Below are 21,198 nucleotides of genomic sequence, written 5' to 3' on the forward strand. Positions count from 1 at the left end.
GAGATGCGGCGACCAGAATTGAACACAATAACAGGGCCGCTAAATCTGTTAGCACCCCTTAGTAAAAGGACCCCTTAACCAGCTATGCATTAGCCGGCTCCAGAAACTCAGAAATTCAATGCTGGTGCCCGTACATGGTCCACCATTTAATTGCCGGGTTTAACAAGGGTGGCGGTGAACAAAACATTGATTGCCACTGGCTGAATATTGTGCCCTAAGAGATCATAAATTAGAAAAAGAAACATGCAGACAAAAACTGAACTGGAAACCCCAAGAAACCAGACTCTGCATGCAGTGCCAAACTTAAGGGGAAATAAAACAGAAATTAATTTACTCCCGTATTAAGGAAATTGCAAAAATATTAGAGATACACATTCCCACAGCTGACATATGCAAATCACTAGACTGACAATACAGTTCTTTCTTCTACCTTTGTTGCCTAGGCATTTCTCACACTTTCATTTTCATTTTCTGATTCATCTCTCTTCACTTGTCTTGTCTTCCTTCCCTAGGGGCTAAGCATGTCCTGGATATTGATCTTTCCTTTTCATCTTATTTTTCTTGTTTCCTCTCCTCTATCGCTTTATTGCTAATTCTCCACATGTGGTTTTCACCTTTCTTTTTTAGCTTCTCACCCGCCACTTCGCTCTGACCCAGTTTGTCAACTGCCTCATACTCCCTTGTGATCTTGGAAAAAAAAGATAACTGAGGTGATGAGACAGATTTATAAAACCATGAGTGGGGTAGAGCAAATAAATAAGCAATGGTGACCAGTAGCATATCAAAGATGGGGCGATAGGGGTGGTCCGCCCCAGGTGCAGGCAGGAAGGGGATGCACTGAGCAGTCGTGCAGCTGTCAGCTCTGCCGGTCCCCTGCCCCCTCTGATGTTACTTCCTGTTCTGGGGCAAGGGACCGTCAGAGCCGACAGCAGCGTGACTGCTTCCTGCATCCCCTTGCTAAGAGGAAGGATGGTAGGGGTGATATGCTTCGAGGATGGGGTATGGGTGTGACGCGTCTCAGGGGAGGAGCACAGTGGTGACCCGCCCCTAGCAAGCAAGTTAGGTACACCACTAATGGTGATTTACTCTTTTACATAGTTCTGGGACTCCGCATTTTGAATTTGTTAGAAATTGGGCAACATTTCAGGGAAAGGAAATCTGTTCAAAAAGGATGGGCTCCATCTTAACCACGGTGAAATCCAGCTTGCTGGCACTAATGTTTAAAAAGAAGAGAAAGCAGGTTTCTGAGGAAAAGCAAAGTCACTCTTTGAAAGATTCTATCAAACAGAGAAGTTAGACAGCTTGCAATAAAGGCAAAAGCAGCATAAGTGTGTTTAAAACAAAAAGAGTTGAAAGAATGCAAATTCTTCCTGTCATCTGCTAACAAACAAAAAGCACACTTTTAAAATGTCTAATTGCAAATGCTAGAAGTAAAAAAAATAAGATAGGCGAGTTTAGAGCAGAGGTTCTTAACCAGTGGTGCCCATCCCCCAAGGGGTGCGGGAAGAGATCAAACGGAGTACAGAGAAGCTTCTTGAAATTCGGGGCGATTTATTATAACTTTCTAGACAGTTAATTAGGGCAGTTTTCAAAGGAATTTGCCCAGAGCAGAAACAGGCTGAATGCACATGGCCCTATGCATGTTGTGCTATTGAAAACTGTGTTGATCAAGGGTAAACAGCAGCAATGCGCCCACTAATAGCGATAAAACTTAAGGGAGATTATATTCAGCCCACGGGAGGCAGGTCAGCTAAGAACCATAATCAGTGCTGAGCACTGAATATCCGGGAGTTTTTTGGCTGCTATAAACTTAGCCGGCTAAGGGGTCCATTTACTAAGGTGCGCTGAAAAATGGACTGCGGTAGTGTAGGTGTGTGTTATGGACCTGCGCAGAGTAATTTTTAAGTGCGCCTGTAAAAAAGGCCTTTTTAAATTTTTCCTGAAAATGGACGTGCGGCAAAATAAAAATTGGCGCGCATCCATTTTGGGTCTGAGACCTTACCACCACCCATTGACAGCAGTAAGGTCTCTCATGTTAACTGTATGGTAATTCCCTACACAAGTCAAGTCAGAGTTATCGCCCGATTTTTGCCACGCGTCAGAAAATAAAACATATTTTCTAGTGCGCGTAAAAAATGAAATTATGGATTAAAAACTGGTTAAAAGATAGAAAACAGAGAGTAGGGTTAAATGGTCAGCATTCTCAATGGAGAAGGGTAGATAGTGGGGTTCCGCAAGGGTCTGTACTGGGACCGTTGCTTTTTAACATATTTATAACTGATCTTGAGATGGGAGTATCTAGTAAGGTAATTAAATTTGCTGACAACACAAAGTTATTCAAAGTTGTTAAATCGCAAGAGGATTGTGAAAAATTACAAGCGGACCTTACGAGACTGGGAGACTGGGCGTCTATATGGTAGATGACGTTTAATGTGAGCAACTGCAAAGTGATGTATGTGGGAAAGAGGAACCCGAACTATAGCTACATAATGCAAGTTTCCGCACTAGGATTAACTGACCAGGAAAGGGATCTAGGTGTCATCATTGATGATACGTTGAAACCCTCTGCTTAGTGTGCAGTGGCAGCTAAGAAAGCAAATAGAATGTTAGGTATTATAAGGAAAGGAATGGAAAACAAAAATGATGACATTATAATGCCTTTGTATCACTCCATTGTGTGACTGCACCTCGAATATTGTGTTCAATTCTGGTCACCACATCTCAAAAGAGATATAGTGGAATTAGAAAAGGTACAGAGAAGGGTGACGAAAATGATAAAGGGGATGGGACGACTTCCCTATGAGGAAAGGCTGAAGCAGCTAGGGCTCTTCAGCTTGGAGAAAGGACAGATGAGGGGAGATATGATAGAGGTCTATAAAATAATGAGTGGAATGGAACGGGTAGACGTGAATCACTTGTTTACTCTTTCCAAAAATACTAGGACTAGGGGGCACGCAGTGAAGCTACAAAGTAGTAAATTTAAAATGAATCAGAGAAAATATTTCTTCACTCAGTGTGTAATTAAACTCTGGAATTCGTTGCCAGAGAAAGTTGTAAAAGCAGTTAGCTTAGCGGGGTTTAAAAAAGGTTTGGCTAGCTTCCTAAAAGAAAACTCCATAAACCATTATTAAAATGATTTGTGTAAAATTCACTGCTTATTTCTAGGATAAGCAGCATAAAATGTATTGTACTGTTTTAGGATCTTGCCAGGTACTTGTGACCTGGATTGGCCACTGCTGGAAACAGGATGCTGAGCTTGATGGACCTTTCTGTCTGTCCCAGTATGGCAATATTTATGTACTTATGGCTCTTCAGCTTGGGAAAATCCACTGCTTATTTCTAGGATAAGCAGCATAAAATGTATTGTACTGTTTTGGGATCTTGAGAGGTACTTGTGACTTGGATTGGCCACTATTGGAAACAGGATACTGGGCTTGATGGACCTTCGGTCTCTCCCAGTATTGCAACACTTACGTAATTTAGCTGGATAAATTATCTGTCTAATGGACTGAATACTGCTGCTATCTGGTTGAGTTCCAGGACTATCCTGCCTCCGCCCATGCTCCTCCCAGACACTATCCACATACCCCTGTGAAGCCAGTGAAAACATAGCCAGTTAAGTGTGATACTGGGCACCTAGCTAGCTATGAAGAACCGCATAAAGATAGGACCATGTTTTATGCATTTCTATTTATGCAGTTATCCTAGCTGATTAAGTGCTGACTCCACCCCCCGCAGCACCCTCAAAATAGCCAGTTTTAGCCTGGCATTATCCAGTTAAGTGCCACTGAAAATGCCCTTGGACAGATAGTATTTATTGGAGAAAACACCATGCATCAAATCTAAAAGTAGCTGTAACCAGTGGCGTAGCCCCCCCAAAAAAATTTCCTCTGGGCCCCTGGTTTTGCTGGCGGAGGTCCCCAACCCCCATCAGCTGAAGTGTTGTCCAACATCAGTCTCCTTGTTGCCTGCCCTGCTCTGTCTTTCCCTCATGTAGGGCACGCTCCTTTTAGTGAAACTGAACATGCAGGACCTGAGGGGAAGACAGAGCAGGGCAGGCAACATGGCAGCGCCGGACACCAGCACTGGACAACGCTTCAGCTGGCGGGGGTTGGGGATCCCCACCAGGCACCAGCCAAGGTATTTGCTGCAGCAGTGGGTGGGGAGCGGCGGGATGGGGCGGCGAGGTGGCAGAGCTGGGGAAGCAGCGGGGCAGCAGAACAAAATGTGCCCCCTACCTCGGGCTCTGGCCCCCTCCCACTGTGAAGTCTGACTACGCCCCTGGTTGTAACTACCTTTACTCATGTAATGGTATTTTACTTTTCAGGCCTGCACTTGGGGGGAACAAAATGGACTCAGCTCGTCCCTGTCTGCTTCATATTTTGACTTCATCACTTATCTGTCTTGCAGGCAGTGGAAGATTCGGGGCACGGTCATAAGACAGCAGGCGTGACAGGTTATAGTTTGGGTATAGTAGCCATTTGTCTAACATTGAATATGATGGGTGACAAAGGATTTATTTGATTCTAAAGTACAAACCTTTCCAGTTTTTGGCATCCGTGGTCATCTTCCCGCTTTTTTTTTACAAAACTCTATGTATTCAATAAAGCTGCAGCCAAGTTGTCACTACTGAACAGTGTGTTGGTGTGGACTTTGTATACTGTAGCTTTGCTGGTTCGTGGCCTCTTCCCAGACAGCTACTTGGAAGGAAGGCAGGTGAGGGAGTGGAGTAGAGGACCAGGAAAGCAGGGTTGCCAGGGCTGGGGCTGGGTGTCACAGCTGCCTGTGTTATTGCCTGCATTATCCAAGTTTAAGTAAACCTTTTGGTTCAGAACAGCAGCTTCTAGCCTGGACTGGCTTATTGGATGAAGCTAAGTGAGTGGATTAACTTGCCTTCAGCCTCTTAGCTCTTGCTGGTCCCAGTCCTGACCCCACAAGCAAGCTCTAAAATTATTAAAACCCGTCCATACGCTCACCAGGCAAACAAGAATTACACTTCATTGTTTACTCTTGCAAAAAGTACAAAGACTAGGGGACACACCCTAACTTGCTACCTTGAATATTTAAAACAAATTGGAGAAAACATTTTTTTCATTCAATACATAGTTAAGCTCTGGAATGCACTGCCAGGGGATATGGTAAAAGCAGTTAATGTAGCTGTGTTTTAAAAGGACTCAATTGTAAAGCGCTGCGTACGACTGGTAGCGCTATAAAAGTGATTTATAGTAGTAGTAGTTTGGACAAATTCCTGGAAAATATCCTTGAATATTAAGGTAGGTCTGCTTATACCTGGGATTGGTAACATGGAATCTTGCTACTCTTTTCTGTCAGGCACTTGTGACCTGGATTGGCCACTGTTGGAAAGAGAACACTGAGCTGGATGGACCTTTGGCCTGACCCAGTATGGAAACTCTTATATTCTTATGTATCTCCTCTCAGACCTCCAGCTCTCTCACATTGGTTTCCTCCTTATCAATCTCCAGCTATCTAATCCTTTGCAATCATCTCCTTTCGTGTCCCCTCTAGTTATCCCTCACATATTCCCTTAGTTCATCCCCATCTCTTTAACTCTTTGCCCTCTTTTTTCTTTGTCTTTCACCCCTCATTCTTCCTTATCCTGCCTCCTGGAACGGGTTGATGTGGAGCGTCTGTTTACGCTTTCCAAAAAATACTAGGACAAGGGGGCATGCGATGAACCTGCAGTGTAGTAAATTTGAAACAAATCGGAGGAAATTTTTCTTCACTCAACGCGTGGTTAGACTCTGGAATTCGTTGCCGGAAAAAGTGATTAAGGCGGTTGACTTGGCAGACTTTAAAAAAGGGTTGGAAGGCTTCCTGGAGGAAAAGGCCATAGAATGTTATTGAATGGACGTGGGAAAAATCCACTATTTCTGGGATGGGCGGGACAAATTGTTTGTTCTTTTGGCCGCTGTCGGAGACAGAGTGCTGGGCTCGATGGACCCTTGGTCTGTCCCAGCATGGCGATGCTTATGTACTTATGCCCTTCCCTGTCCTCAATCTCCTTTTTTATCACTAACAGACTTACCAGTTTTCCAATTCTCCCCACCTCTCCAGTTCTCTTTCCCCCTCCATCTCTCACTCCTTCCCCCATCTTTTCTTTTCACTCTGTTTTTCACCCATTTCCTTATCCCTCATTTCCATCCTTTCTATTCACTTCATTCCCCTGCCTCTCACCCTCTCATCAATCCCAACTCCTTCCCTGTTCCACACTCTCAAACCTAGCTCCAAGCCCCTTTCTTGAACCCATTTCCCAACTCCCTCCAATTTCCACTCTCTCACCTCTTACCCAACCTTGTACCTTTCCACTGCTTCACTTCCCCTCCCTAATCCTCCAAGTCCTTCACGTCATCTCTTACCCTACCTCCACTGGTCACCCGTATTTTTCATCATCAGTCTTCTGCTCAGTGTGCAGCGGTGGCCAAAAAAGCAAACAGGATGCTAGGAATTATTAGGAAAGGGATGGTGAATAAGACCGAAAATACTATAATGCCTTTGTATTGCTCCATGGTGCGTCCGCACCTTGAGTATTGCGTTCAGTTCTGGTCGCCATATCTCAAAAAAGATATGACGGAATTAGAAAAGGTTCAAAGAAGACCGATGAAAATGATAAAGGGGATGGAACTCCTCTCGTATGAGGAAAGGCAAAGAGGTTAGGGCTCTTCAGCTTGGAAAAGAGACAGCTGAGGGGAGATATGATTGAGGTCTGCAAAATCCTGAGTGGTGTAGAAAGAGGAGAAGTAAATTGATTTTTTACTCGTTCCAAAAGTACAAAGACTAGGAGACACTCAAGGAAATTACATGGAAATACTTTTAAAACAAATAGGAGGAAATATTTTTTCACTCAATGAATAGTTAAGCTCTGTAACTCTGCCGGAGAAGGTGGTAACAGCGGTTAGCGTATCTGGGTTTAAAAAAGGTTTGGACAAATTCCTGGAGGAAAAATCCATAGTCTGCTATTGAGACAGATATGGGAAGCAACTGTTTGCCCTGGGATTTGTAGTATGGAGTGTTGCCACGATTTGGGTTTCTGCCAGGTACTTGTGACCGGCTTAGCCACTGTTTGGAAAACAGGATACTGGGCTAGATGGACCATTGGTCTGACCCAGAATGGGTACTCTTATGTTCTCTCACACCCTGGTTAATATCCTCCTAGCTCACCTCACACACCCTGACTCATATCTACTAACTCCATATGATATTCTCCATTTATACCACTAGTTCCCTATCCTACACATCCCTGCTCACACACCTCAGTTCCCAGTCTCAAACCCTTCAGATTCATCTCCCCCCATGACTCTGTCTCATACATTCATGCTCATACTCATCATTTCCTAATCTCACTTTTACAACCCCCAGTTTCCACCTCATACCTTCCTGCTCATATACATTTGCCCCATACCTACAAGCTGTTGAACATTCCTGACACTGTGGAGGTAGGAGAGAACACAGACATGCTCCCTTTCTCCGTGATACTTGTCTCTTCTTGCACTGAAGTAGGCAGGCACTTGTACAGACCAAGAGTATGTGTGTGTGCTCTCTAGCTCTGGCTCCACTGTGTCATCACTGGCCTTCAAAGACAGTGCACAACTGTGGGACCATGGCCTGTTTTTGAGGGGGCCTGTGACCCAACCTTGCAAGGAGATCCTGGTCTCATTTCAGGAGGTCGAGCAGACAAACTGGGAGTCTCCCAGATGACCTGAGAGGCTTGGACTGTTTCTCAGACTTAGCACATCATCAGAGTCGGCCCTGCCTCAAGCACAACTAGGTGTTCACCTAGGGCAGCAGAATTTGGGGTGGAGGGGCAGCAGTGGCATGGCTGGCAAGAGAGAAGCAGTGCAGGGGAAAGCCTTTGAGTTCCTGCACATGCTCAAAGCCAGCCATGCCCTGCCCCTTCTGATAGGAAGTTTGCATCAGAGGAAGCAGGACACAGTTGGGAAAGAGGATGGAGGTAGGGTGATGGCGGTGACATGCGGAAGAGAAGGGGAAGAGATAGTGGACATAGTAGAGGGTGAAAGGGAAGCAGAGATACTGCACATGGGAGGGGGGAGGGAGAAGGAGGAGAGAAGTAGAAATGTTGCTAGAACTCATGGTGGCTAGGGAAGGAAAGATACTAGACATAGAAATAGAAAATGAGAGATGCCAAGAAGCTGGACTATGGGGGTGAGGCATGGCTGAAAGTTTGCCTAGGCATTACATATCCTTGAGCCAGCCCTACATATCGTTACTTATCACAAAATTCCCCCGATAGCCACTCTCTTCCCTCCACACCCCATCCAAATCACCAAGCACCCATCTCCCCTCACACCTTTTACCTTTATCCAATCCCCACTCCATGCTCTACACCCGCACCTCAGGCCCCTATGCAATACAGCCCCACCTGTAAAGAGCCCCACCTGTAAAGAGTGGAGCCAACAGTCATGGTGTGTCTTTAACCTGTTCCTTACCCTCAACACCTCTTCTTTCTATGAACTACAGTCTCGGATCAGCTATGTCCAGACCCTCTCCTCCCCCCAGTCTGTAGCTACCTTCATATCAGCTTTTTACCTTCCCTCAGGATCACTTATAAAAATAATTGAGGAGACTGGACCTAGCACTGATCCTTCTGGTATCCCACTGGTCACCCTGGCCTTTGCTCTCTAAGTCCTGTTGCTTACCCAATTTCTCACTTTTTTAATCTGAAGCAGATGGCAGACAGATGCTACACCTGCTCTCCCTGAAGCAATAGATGGAGTTATTATCAAAGTCACGAAAAAGACATACAAAAACAGCATATTGTGCCTTTGGGCTAGATTTAAAGCAAGAGAGAAGCATCTTATGAAAACATCAGTGCAGGCAATTTTAGCTTTCCTGCTTTCAATTGAATCTGCAGGTTTCTGGGCTCAGATACACACTGCAGTAATTTCAGCTACAGAGAGAGAGTCACTTATTCCAGCCTAGAAGAGAACGTGACAGTCAAAACAAAATTCTGTTGGTTGGCGATGCAGCCTAAAGAACAGTAATCTTACTGTAGACAAAGTCTTATCGATAATCTATACAGATTCTGACTTTTACCTATCTCCTGCTGGTTATACTCAGCTCTCCCATCGGCACTCTGTGTGGCAGGTTGAATTTTCTTTCTTTATTTTATTTACATTTTGCTCACACCTTTTTCAGTAGTAGCTCAAGGTGAGTCACATTTAGGTACACTGGGTATGTCCCTCCAGATTGTTGTGTGTCAGGAACTTCCTCGCAGGGGTCCTTGCACCCCCTCACCTGTCCCTTGAGCATTCTCATCTTGAAGAGTCCCATGCATCTCCTCTCCATCCACCATATATTCTCTGTCTGTGGAAGGACCTATTCATCCCCTCTCCTCCATCCACCATGCACTCTCTCGAAGGGACCTATTCATCCTCTCTCTTCCATCCACCGTGCACTCTCTCACCTTGGAGAGACCCATGCATCTCCTCTCCATCCACCATATACTCTCTCACCTTGGAAGTATATGTTCATCCCCTCTCCTCCATCTACCATGCACTCTCTCACCTTGGAGAGACCCATGCATCTCTTCTCCTCCATACATCATGCACTCTCTCACCTTGGAGTGACCCATCTGCCCATTCCTCATGCACTCTCTCACCTTGGCTTGGTAGATGCTGCAGTGCAGAGCATTCATCTTCTCATCAAACAGGAGGCTGAACTCCAGGGTCCCAAGAGATGCTGTGAGTGAAGAGAGGATGATCCTTTGTCAAAGGCAGCCCTCTGCTGACCATGCCATTCCCCCTCACCACCACCCCACCCCATGACAGATCTCCCAATCCCCCTTCTCTTGGCACTGGCAGCACTGCTCCCCCCCTCCCCCTCCCCACTAACAGTATTCTGCTCCCTTATTATTACTGATGGTGCCTCTTCTTGCTCCTCCCCTGCTAACAGTGGCCCTCTTTCCACTCTCCCTTTCCCTGCTGCCAGTGTTGTGCCGTTTTCACACCCTCCAAAAGCATTACTCCCATGCATATCCTGCCTCCCCCCAATCCCTTAAGCACTTTCTCACTTGGAAAGGTCCCATGCACCCTTTGCAATGTACAAAATGAGAAATAAGGCAGCAATCAGCACAATACAAAAATGACATTTAAATAACACTCTCACTCCCACCTCCCTATGGGTCTTCAGTGGAAACTCTTGATTTTCCCTTTTCCTCTTCTAAGCCTATGAAATCATCTCCGGTTTTTGTTTGTTTTTAGATCTCACACTTCCTTGCTGCTGCACTGTGGGCCCCTTTTACTAAGCCGCATAGGCGCCTACGCGTGACCAATGCATACCAAAATGGAGTTACCGCCCAACTACCACGTGGCTCTTGCGGTAATTTCATTTTTGGTGGGCGTCTGCTATATGCGTCTGAAAAATATTTTTTATTTCGGAAATGCACAGCGGACACGTGCCAAGTGGCATCTGATGCGCGTAGATCATTACCGCCCAAATTCTTTACTGCTAGGTTTATGGCTGGCGGTAAGGTGTCAGACCCAAAATGGACGCGCAGCAATTTTGATTTTGCCACACGTCCATTTTTGGCAAAAATTTAAAAAGGCATTTTTTTGTAGGTACGCTGAAAAATAATTCTGCGCGCACCCAAAACCCGTACCTACACTACCGCAAGCCCCCTTTCAGCGCGCCTTTCTAAAAGGACCTCTGTACTTCCAGCTCAATCAGTACCAGGCTCCAATCTGCCACCTTAAGCCTCATTCACAACTGCTCAGAGCTCTCTTCTCCTTTCTTACATCTCCTTCCTACTTAGTTCAGTAGCACTAAGGATTCAAGGATTCTCCTAGAATGATACTGGACGTATTTACAGCATCAAAAATATCTACTTGGATCCCCCCCCACCCCCAACGCACACACACACAAACCTCGTAGATCCAGCCTTTGAGGGGCTTGTGAGAGTCAATAGTGTTCAATGTTTTCTGTTTCTGTTCCTTTGGTGATCCGCTTAAGAATTTTGATAAGCTTAATGTAAGTGCTATAACCAATTAATTAACCAATAAATAAATTAGCAAGATGCTTCTAAAATTTAACAAGAGATGGCTACATATGACTCTCACAAAAGAGAAATATACAGCAATTCAATCATTATCAAGGAATACTGCTGTTGTTATAACACCTCTATTTTGGGGTGGTTCTCTTGATAAATCAACTTATATATCAGAAGCTCTTAAACAATTGAAGGATCCCCAATTTTATCAACTGTTACTATCCAACCCCACCGTAGATGATCCAACTCCAGAGTAGATGGCTATGAGTTTATCTTGCTGGGCAGACTGGATGGACCATACAGGTCTTTATCTGCTGTCATCTACTATGTTACTCACGTAAAATTGAGACAATACTAATTTGTGGTATACATGATCAGTTGATTACACAAAAAGAGTCTGAACTTCAATCACTTCACTCATTTACTTCCTAAAATAGACAGATCTCTAACAGCCCTCCCAAGGCATCCTTTTGTTACAGTTAATGTTTCTTTGTTGCATCCTTGTCAATTGTTATTGACCGATATCTCAGACCAAAGGTTGTAGAACTCAAATTGTACATTTAAGATCTTTCAGATCTTTGAATTTTCTTGCTACGTGTCAAGATGTGATTTCTGCCTGCTTGCTGCATTCAATATTATATCACTTTATATGAAGGTTCCTGAAAGCACTAGCCACAGAAGTTGTTAAGAAGCCCGCACCAAGTTACTAATTGTTATCTGCTAAATTACAGTTTCTGTACACTCTAGCAGAACTAGCTTTACAAGAACAATTTTGTTAGTTTTCAAGATCAATGAAAACAACCATGACCCCCTCTATAACATACATGCATGAGGTTGATTTGAATCTACATCAACACATTGGCCACAGATACAAGCTTAAAATTCTCAGCCTGGTTCATCTTGGCCTACCACTTTATCTACCTACCCATTTGACTCCTTTTATTCCTTTGCATAATCGCTGGCTCTGTTACTTTCCCTTCCTCCATCTTTTCACCTACATCCAGATATTTCTCACTGCTCTGCTTTCTCCTATGTTGGCTCTTTCATTTGGAACTCTTTGCTGCTATACCAGGAGTATTCATTTGCTAAATGCAGAAAGGCTATGAAGGCCTGGCTGTTTCAGCTGTCCTTCGCCCAAGCCCCTTGGGGATATGAGATGATGCTTCAGACCTGCACCATCCCCCTGTTCCCTTCTGAGCATGGGTTTGTGACTTTTTTTTTTTTCGGAGGTTTTTCTTTCTATTCCTTTTTAAACCACCCTTTGGTCTAGCAAATTTTATATATATATATATATATAATTTCTCTGTTTCACTTTCCACAGGGGTAGGGATTAAAGCACCCAGTGTGTTTTTTCTAGGAAAGAAGGTGCCGGTACTCAAATGTCAGGCCAGTGATGAGGTGATCACTGAGGGACTCATCCCACAATAGCCAGGACCCCTGCAACCAGTCACAGAATCTATGACAAGGCAGAATTAGTGTGTAGAGCCTGAGCTCTTTCATTAAAACTTGGGGACCATGGGTCAATTTTAGCAGACAATGGAAAAGGTGCCAGTACTCAGTACCCCCAAGTACCCCCTCAAAAAAAGCCCTGAAAGCACCAAACTGTATTTGTTTGGCTAACCTTGGAATTGCCTTCATAATGGTCTCAGAATTTGGACGCAATAAATGTGAAAACAGTGTGTGGCATACACATATGCATTTAGGATGGAAAATGTTTGGTTAATGGAGATCATACTTATACCAGTCAAATACGTAACGCTATTGACATTTATTTTTGTATCTGGATCTACCAGATTATATAGGAGGAAAACCGCACACAGTAGTAAAGGTTAGATGGTTATTGTTTATATTTGGTTTAGAGCTGAAAAATGTTTCACATTGTGCTGAATGGTGATGTGCTGTCGCTTGTAAAAATTAATAAAATATTTAAATATTAAAAAAAAAAAAGAAAAATGTTGAACATTCAGCATTGCCCTTTGCAACACGAGTTACAACAATATTCAAACTGTGACACAACACAGATCATGTCATTTATTATATATCGGCCAAACAACAGAAAAATTTAAATGAGGGCTTTTGGAACAGTTAATACTATCTATAACTTAAGGGATGAATCTGCATTGGTGGAACATTGGATAAGTACCAATCACACCCTCGAAAATCTAAAGGTACAGAGTCATGGATTTGATATACCACCTTTCTCTGGTACAACCAAAGTGGTTTGCGTTTATTAAGGGGTCCTTTTACAAAGGGGCACTAGCATTTTTAGCACACGCTAAAATTAAGCATGTGCTAAACGCTAGAGACACCCATATGGGTGTCTCTAGCATTTAGCAGATGCTAAAAATGCTAGCACACCTTTGTAAAAGACCCCCTTATATGCAGGTAGTGGAGGACTGGCCTAATGGTTAGTGTAGCAAGCTTTGATCCTGGCAACCTGGGGATGGAAAACAAACACAAGGATGTTATAATGCCGTTGTATCGCTCCATGGTGAGACCGCACCTCGAGTGGAGAAGGTGCAGAGAAGGGCGACGAAAATGGTAAAAGGGATGGGAGGACTTCCCTATGAGGAAAGGCTAAGACGGTTAGGGCTCTTCAGCTTTGAGAAGAGGCGGCGGCTGAGGGGTGATATGATAGAAGTCTACAAGATAATGAGTGGAATGGAGCGGACAGATGCGAAGCGTTTGTTTACTCTTTCTAACAATAATAGAACCAGGGGACATAAAATGAAGCTAGAATGTGGTAGATTTAAAACAAATAGGAGAAAGTTTTTCTTTACTTAGTGCGTGGTTAGACGCTGGAACTCGTTGCCGGAGAATGTAGTGACAGCAGTTGGCCTTGCTGAGTTTAAAGGGGGTTTGGACAGATTCCTGAAGGAAAAGTCCATTGAACATTATTAATTTAAATTTTTGTTTTGTTTTTGGGTTTTTGCCGGGTTCTTGAGGCCTGGATTGACCACTGTCGGAGACAGGATGCTGGGCTTGATGGACCCTTGGTCTTTTCCCAGTATGGCGGTGCTTATGAACTTATGTACTTAATTCCCACTGCAGCTCCTTGTGACCTTGGGCAAGTTACTTAACCCTCCATTGCCCCAGGTACAAAAAACTTAGGGGTCCTTTAACTAAGGTGTGCTGAAAAATGGCCTGCGGTAGTGTAGATGTGTGTTTTGGGCGTGCACAGAATTATTTTTTAGTGCACCTACAAAAAATGCCTTTTTTTGCCGAAAACGGACATGCGGCAAAATGAAAAATGCTGTGCGTCCATTTTGGGTCTGAGACCTTAGTGCAAGCCAATGACCTAGCGGTAAGGTCTCACACGGTAACCAGGTGGTAATGGTCTACGCGCGTCAAATGCCACTTGACGCACATAGCTGCCGCGCACCAGAAAGCAAAAAACATTTTTCAGACGTGCATAGCGGACGCATGCCAAAATTGAAATTACCGCAAAGGCAATGCAGTAACTGGGCGGTAACTCCAATTTGGTGCACGTTGGGCATGCCAGTGGCGTAGTTACGTGGGGCCAGGGGGGCCTGGGCCCCCGTAGATTTGGCCCTGGACTCCCCTGCCAATGACCCTCTCGACCCCCCCTCCTGCCGCCAACCCTCCCCCGCCATCACCTATCTTTGCTGGCAGGGGACCCCAATCCCCACCAGCCGAGGAAGTCCTCTTCTTCCCGCGAAGGCTTCGTTCTGTTTCTGACGTCCTGCACGTTGTACGTGCACAGGGCCTTGCCAATGCGGTAAGCGGGGTAAGCGCCGCAGGGGGGTGCCCACCTCTGGAGGGTGCCGCCGCGGAGCTTACCCTCGCCCCGCGCCACCGAAGCCTTTAAATCTTTTACCTGGTCACAGCAGCATCAGTGAAAGCGCTGCCGACGTCTCCCTTCCCTTGCACTCATTGGTTCCCTCAGTGTCCCGCCTTCTTGACGCACCGTGGGAGGGTAAGCACCGCGGCGGCGCCCTCCAGAGGTGGGCACCCCCTCTGCGGCGCTTACCCTGCTTACTGCATCGGCACGGCCCTGTGCACGTACAACGTGCAGGACGTCAGAAACAGAACGAAGCCTTCGCGGGAAGAAGAGGACTTCCTCGGCTGGTGGGGATTGGGGTCCCCCGCCAGCAAAGATAGGCAATGGCGGGGGAGGGTTGGCGGCGGGAGGGGGGTCGAGAGGGTCATCGTCAGGGGAGTCCAGGGCTAAATCTACGGGGGCCCAGGCCCCCCTGGCCCCACGTAGCTACGCCACTGGCATGCCCAATGTGCACCAAATTGGAGTTACCGCCCAGTTACTGCATTGCCTTTGCGGTAATTTCAATTTTGGCATGCGTCCGCTACGCACGTCTGAAAAATGTTTTTTGCTTTCTGGTGCGCGGCAGCTATGTGCGTCAAGTGGAGGAGTAGCCTAGTGGTTAGTGCAATGGACTTTGATCCTGGGGAACTGAGTTCAATTCCCACTGCAGCTCCTTGTGACTCTGGGCAAGTCACTTAACCCTCCATTGCCCCTGGTACAAAATAAGTACCTGAATATATGTAAACCGCTTTGAATGTAGTTGCAAAAACCACAGAAAGGCGGTATATCAAGTCCCATTTCCCTTTCCCTTTCCCCCTTCTTCTGACGTCAGAAGAAGGCGGACACTGAGGGAACCAAGAGCGCAAAGGGAAGGGAGACGTCGGCAGCGCTCCACTTTCACTGACGCTGCTGCGACCGGAAGTAAAAGATTTAAAGGCCCCAGGGCGCGGAGGAAAGAGCAGAGAGGCATGGATGGGAGGGCAGAGAGACAGGCATGGATGGGAGGGCATGGATGGGAGGGCAGAGAGGCATGGATGGGAAGGCAGCAGCAGGGCCCAGGGAGAGGACAAATTGCTGGAAGGGGAGGGGAGAGAGGAGGATTGCTAGCTATGGATGCAGCAGGGAAGGGCAGAGAGGGACAAGGATGGACATGGGGGCCCAGGGAGAGGACAATTTGCTGGAAATGGAGGGGAGGGGAGAGAGGAGGATTGCTTGCTATGGATGGAGGAGGGAAGGGCAGAGAGGGACAAGGATGGACATGGGGGCCCAGGGAGAGGACAAATTGCTGGAAATGGAGGGGAGGGGAGAGAGGAGGATTGCTGGCTATGGATGGAGGATGGAAGGGCAGAGAGGGACAAGGATGGACGTGGATGGGAGGACAAGACCCAGGGAGAGAGAAGAAATTGCTGGAAATGGATATAGAGCAAGAAATGAAGAAGAAAGGAGGAAAGTAAAGAAATAAATGGAAAGGAAGCCCTGGAAATGGAGTTAAGAGGACAGATAGCAGCAGACTCAGATACTGGGCCAGCATGATCGGAAAAAGAAAATCACCAGACAACAAAGGTAGAAAAAAATTATTTTATTTTCATTTTAGCGTTTGGAATATGTCCACTTTGAGAATTTACATCTGCTATCTTATTTTGCAATGTATAGCAATTTGTTTCTAAGAATATTGCTGACAATTCCTGTCAGTGTGGCAAGCGGTGAGTGATCATTTTCACCGGGGGGGGGGGGGGCGTGATCATTTTCACGGGGGGGGGGGCGCCAACTGATAGTCTGCAGGGGGGCGCCATAGATCCTAGGCACGGCCCTGTACGTGCAGGACATCAAACTCACAGAAGCAGAACGAAGCCTTGCAGATCAGCCAGGCTTCGTTCTGTTTTTGACGTCAGAAACAGAATGAAGCCTTCGCAGGAAGAAGAGGACCTCTTCGGCTGGCGGGGATTGGGGTCCCCCGCCAGCAAAGGTAGGCAACGGTGTGGGAGGGTTGGCGGCGGGAGGGGGGGTCAAGAGGGTCGTCGGCAGGGGTCATCAAAGATGGCGGCGGCGGGGTTGCGGCGGCACCGGGGGGGGGGTAAAATGTGCCCCCTCACCTCGTGCTCTGGACACCCCTCCCGCCGAAGTCTGGCTACACCCCTGGGGCATATGCAGTTTAGTAAAAGGGCCCCTCAGATTGTGAGCCCACTAGGGACAGAGAAAGTACCTGCATATAATGTGTACATCACTGTGTACATCTAGTAGTGATATAGAAATGATTAATAGTAGTAGGTACTTTCTCTGTCCCTAGTGGGCTCCAATTTGTTGCATTAGAGGGCATAATTGGGGCTTTTGACACAAAAGGTCTTAACTGTGAAGCAGAATGGCATTTTTATTTATGACTGATATTTGACATTTGTCTGGATGGATACAGCTCATCGAGTTGTCAGTTTGAGAATCAGCTTTCAATTTAATTTATTCTACAGCACTCCCCTTATGCGTTGTAATACACTCTGAGAGGGTTTCATTTTCTGGTTTAAAGCAGAGCTGATAAATTAATCCTTAAAGTGTTTTCAATTTCAATATTTAATTAAATAATTTTTCATTAATTCTAAGATTTTCAAGTTCTGGTGTGCGCCAAGGTGATTGAATTTACAAACACAGAAGGCCTTTGAAAGATGTAAGAAATTAAGTCTTCTTGACAGCCATTATGGAGGTTGTTAAGGTTATTAGGGCCTTTTCCTTCCTTTATTAATAATCAGTGTTGTAAGAGCAAAAAATCTTAAAAGTACTGAAAAATAACTTTAGAAAAGTAACACAAAATTTTGAATATGTTAAGGATTAATTTATCAGCTCTGCTTTAACTCTGTGAATACCAGTGACACTGGAATAAATGGAAATGGATCATCTTCCATCGTTTAGTTCATTTTCCCCTGCATTGCTTGTTAGATGACTGGAGGAGGATGACAGTGGGAGAAGGACCACGGACTCCAGAGACGAAAAGGACAATCTTATGCTTACGAAGATTAATTAATCAAGGACTCAACACAACGCTGTGTTTTGGCCCAAAAGGCCTGCATCAGGAGTCTTCTCGATAAAAGGATCTCCAAATCTTCAGAACTGATGTATTTTAAAATGAATCAGTCAGATGGTCTTGAGAAAGACCTTTATGATGGACAGTGTGAACCTTCAGGTTTGGATCTGACTGTTTGCTAACCAGATTTGAAGGCTCAAATTGTCCATCATAAAGGTCTTTTCTCAAGACCATCTGATGGATTCATTTTAAAATACATCAATTCTGAAGATTTTGAGATCCTTTTATCGAGAAGACTCCTGATGCAGGCCTTTTGGGCTGATCTAGGAGACCCTAGTGACTGAGTGAACCGTGTTTTATTACACCGGGACTTATATTCCCGAGGGAAACATTTCTTAACCTAATACAATCTATGGTCCTAAGCCACGCAGACTACTTCAACGGAATCTACGCGGGATGTAAAGAACAATTCACAAAGAAACTCCAGACCGCCCAAAACACTGCAGCCAGGCTAATATTTGGTAAAACACGATTCAAAAGTGCTAAACCCCTCAGAGAAAAACTGTACTGGCTCCCAATCAAAGAATGTATCACCTTCAAAATCTGCACCCAGGTCCACAAAATCATCTATGGTGTAGTCCCAGGATACATGTTAGACCTCATAGATCTACCAACCAGAAACAGAACCGGATCATCACGAACATACCTAAATCTCCACTACCCAAATTGCAAAGGATTCAAATGCAAAGCAACCTATGCATCCAGCTTCTCCTATATAAGTACTCAGCTATGGAATGCACTGCCAAAAGCTGTGAAAACAATCCACGACCATCTAAACTTCAGAAAATCATTAAAAACCAAACTGTTCAAAAAGGCTTACCCCACCGACCCTACATAAATATCTACACCCAGCAACACAGCAAAAACAAGGATCGTATTGGACAATATACAACATCCCTCTCTTCGACCCCCATGGTCCCTGATTTACACCTATCTTATTCGACCATAACATAACCTGTATTTGTCTATTTGCCGGACTTGGCGAACGCCTTTATGGCACAATGTAAGCCACATTGAGCCTGCAAATAGGTGGGAAAATGTGGGATACAAATGTAATAAATAAATAAATAAATATTCTGTCTTTACTGCTACAATTCAAGGTTGGATTACAACAAAAGAAGCCAGATCAAAAATCCAGGAATTACAGTATTAATAACAAAGGCTAATACAAACAAACCATAACCAAAACAAACCAAACCACTTAATTATAACCTAAGGATACAGGATCAATATCATGAAATAGAAAAGATTTTAGGGGTTCTTTTACTAAGGCATGCCAAAAAATGGCCTGGGCTGGTGGAGGCATATGTTTCGGATGCGCACAGGTCCATTATCGAGCACACCTGTAAAAAAGGCCTTATTTGGGCCGAAAATGGACATGCAGCAAAATAAAAATTGGCGTACGTCCATTTTAGGCCTGAGACCTTACCGCCACCTATTGACTTAGCAGTAAGGTCTCACGTGTTAACTGGGCGGTAATCATCAGTGCAGCACTGCCGATTTTCTGGCACGCGTATCAGACGCACGTAAAAAATGGAATTACCACCTGCGGCACGTGGTAGCCGGGCAGTAGTTCCAAATTGACTTCTGTTGGACGTGCATAGGCGCCTCACGCGCCTTAGGAAAAGGGCCCCTTAATTTGTTCTTGAATATTAAATGATGGGGTAAAGAATTCCTCCACCATGTAGCCATCTGATATTGTAAAAAAAAAAAAAAAAAGAAGAAAAGTGTTTAATTAATTTTATCGCACTCGCGTTTGGAAAATGCAATAAAAATTTATTTCGCTTAGACCTTTCATTCTGCATGAGTGTGACTATATTTATTATATAGGATGGCACCTCACCGACCCAAATTTTAAAAACTTAAAAAATAAATATGAGCCATGATTGGCAACCAGTGTAATTTCAAGTAAAAAGTTTTAGCTGAATCATATTTTGATAGACCATAAATCAATCTCACAGCTGTGTTCTAACTGTAAATGACTAATTAGTGTTTTTGAACAGCAAATCAATACAAGGTTACAGTAATGAAATCAGGACAGTAACAGAGATTGAACCAGGATCCTAACTGTATCCCAGTTAAAAAAACTTTCTAATAGAACTTAATTTCCTAAGGGGCCCTTTTACTAAGCCACGTAAGCCTCTACGCGTGCCCAACGTGTGTCAAAATGAAGTTACCACCCGGCCGCCGCGTGGCTCTTGATGTCATTTCATTTTTGGTGCGCGTCCGATACGCACGGCCGAAAAATAATTTTTATTTTCAGACATGCATATCAGATATGCGCCAAATGGCATTTGGTGCATGTAGGTCATTACGCCCGGTTACCGTGTGAGACTTTACGATGAGGTCAGTGGCTGGCGGTAAGGTCTCCAACCCAAAATGGGTGCGTGGCAATTTTGATTTTGCCGCACATCCATTTTTGGCAAAATTTTTTAAAAAGGGCTTTTTTACAGACGCACCGAAAAATGGATTGGCGCGCGCTCAAAACCTGTGCCTACAGTACCACAACCAATTTTTCAGCGCACCTTAGTAAAAGGACTCCTAAGAGTATAAAAAGATGTTTTCATCCTAGAAGATACATGAAGCTGCATAGATAACAAGCTATCTAGTTGCACTCCTAAACTTTTTCACTTTAAATTCAATGACGATTAGACCCAATAGAAAAATTTTGTTGATATCTAATATCATTAGAGTCTCTTATCCAGATAAATACAGTTTTCTCTTTATTAAGCTTTAAACGATGCATTAGGATCTAAAATTCTATCTGATATTGCCAACATGCAATGATAAAGCGGTTACATGCATATACATTAATTAGCTTTGTAACCAGTATCTGAGGGGAATGTCCTAAACAATTCCACTGCTCTTAAATGAACCGGTCTAACTGCTGGCGTAATGGATTCTGATGAAATAAACTCACTGTAAATGTGTTAGTCCTATCTGTACTTACAGCTTCTAATCCCATCTCTTCGTTTCTAATAAACGCGGAGAACTAACTTGGTGCGGTTCCAAACTGATCTGATTTGATTTACGACAGTTTTTGATAAACAGGCTGCATTTCCACAGTGAAATGTAATAGAAAGCACCGGAACAGCCTCCTTATCACAGAGAAAGTGCTGGCTTCTCTTTTCGCTGCTTTCTGCCAGCCCTGGGTTTCAGAGCAATATCATTAAGATAAGCGGTAGCAGTGATCTGCGACAGTGAGGCATCCCATGCTACTGATGTAGTCAATCTAAGCATCACTTGACATGCAAACACATATGCAAACCTTTAAATTTTGTTTTTTGTACCATTCATTTTCTAATTAAAGACCCCCTGTGTTCA

The 21,198-nt window shown here is 44.6% G+C and overlaps 1 protein-coding gene across 1 annotated transcript in view; it reads right to left on the reverse strand.

The window, feature by feature from the left end:
- LOC115460561 (double C2-like domain-containing protein beta) overlaps positions 1-21,198 on the reverse strand; it is a 93,174-nt gene that overhangs the window by 45,852 nt on the left and 26,124 nt on the right. The window contains exon 2 of the mRNA XM_030190326.1: positions 9,638-9,717. Coding sequence (XP_030046186.1) covers positions 9,638-9,717 — 80 coding nt within the window. The remainder of the gene's footprint in view (positions 1-9,637; positions 9,718-21,198) is intronic.

Source organism: Microcaecilia unicolor, chromosome 1, assembly GCF_901765095.1.
Source record: "Microcaecilia unicolor chromosome 1, aMicUni1.1, whole genome shotgun sequence".
Classification (NCBI taxonomy): Eukaryota; Metazoa; Chordata; class Amphibia; order Gymnophiona; family Siphonopidae; genus Microcaecilia; species Microcaecilia unicolor.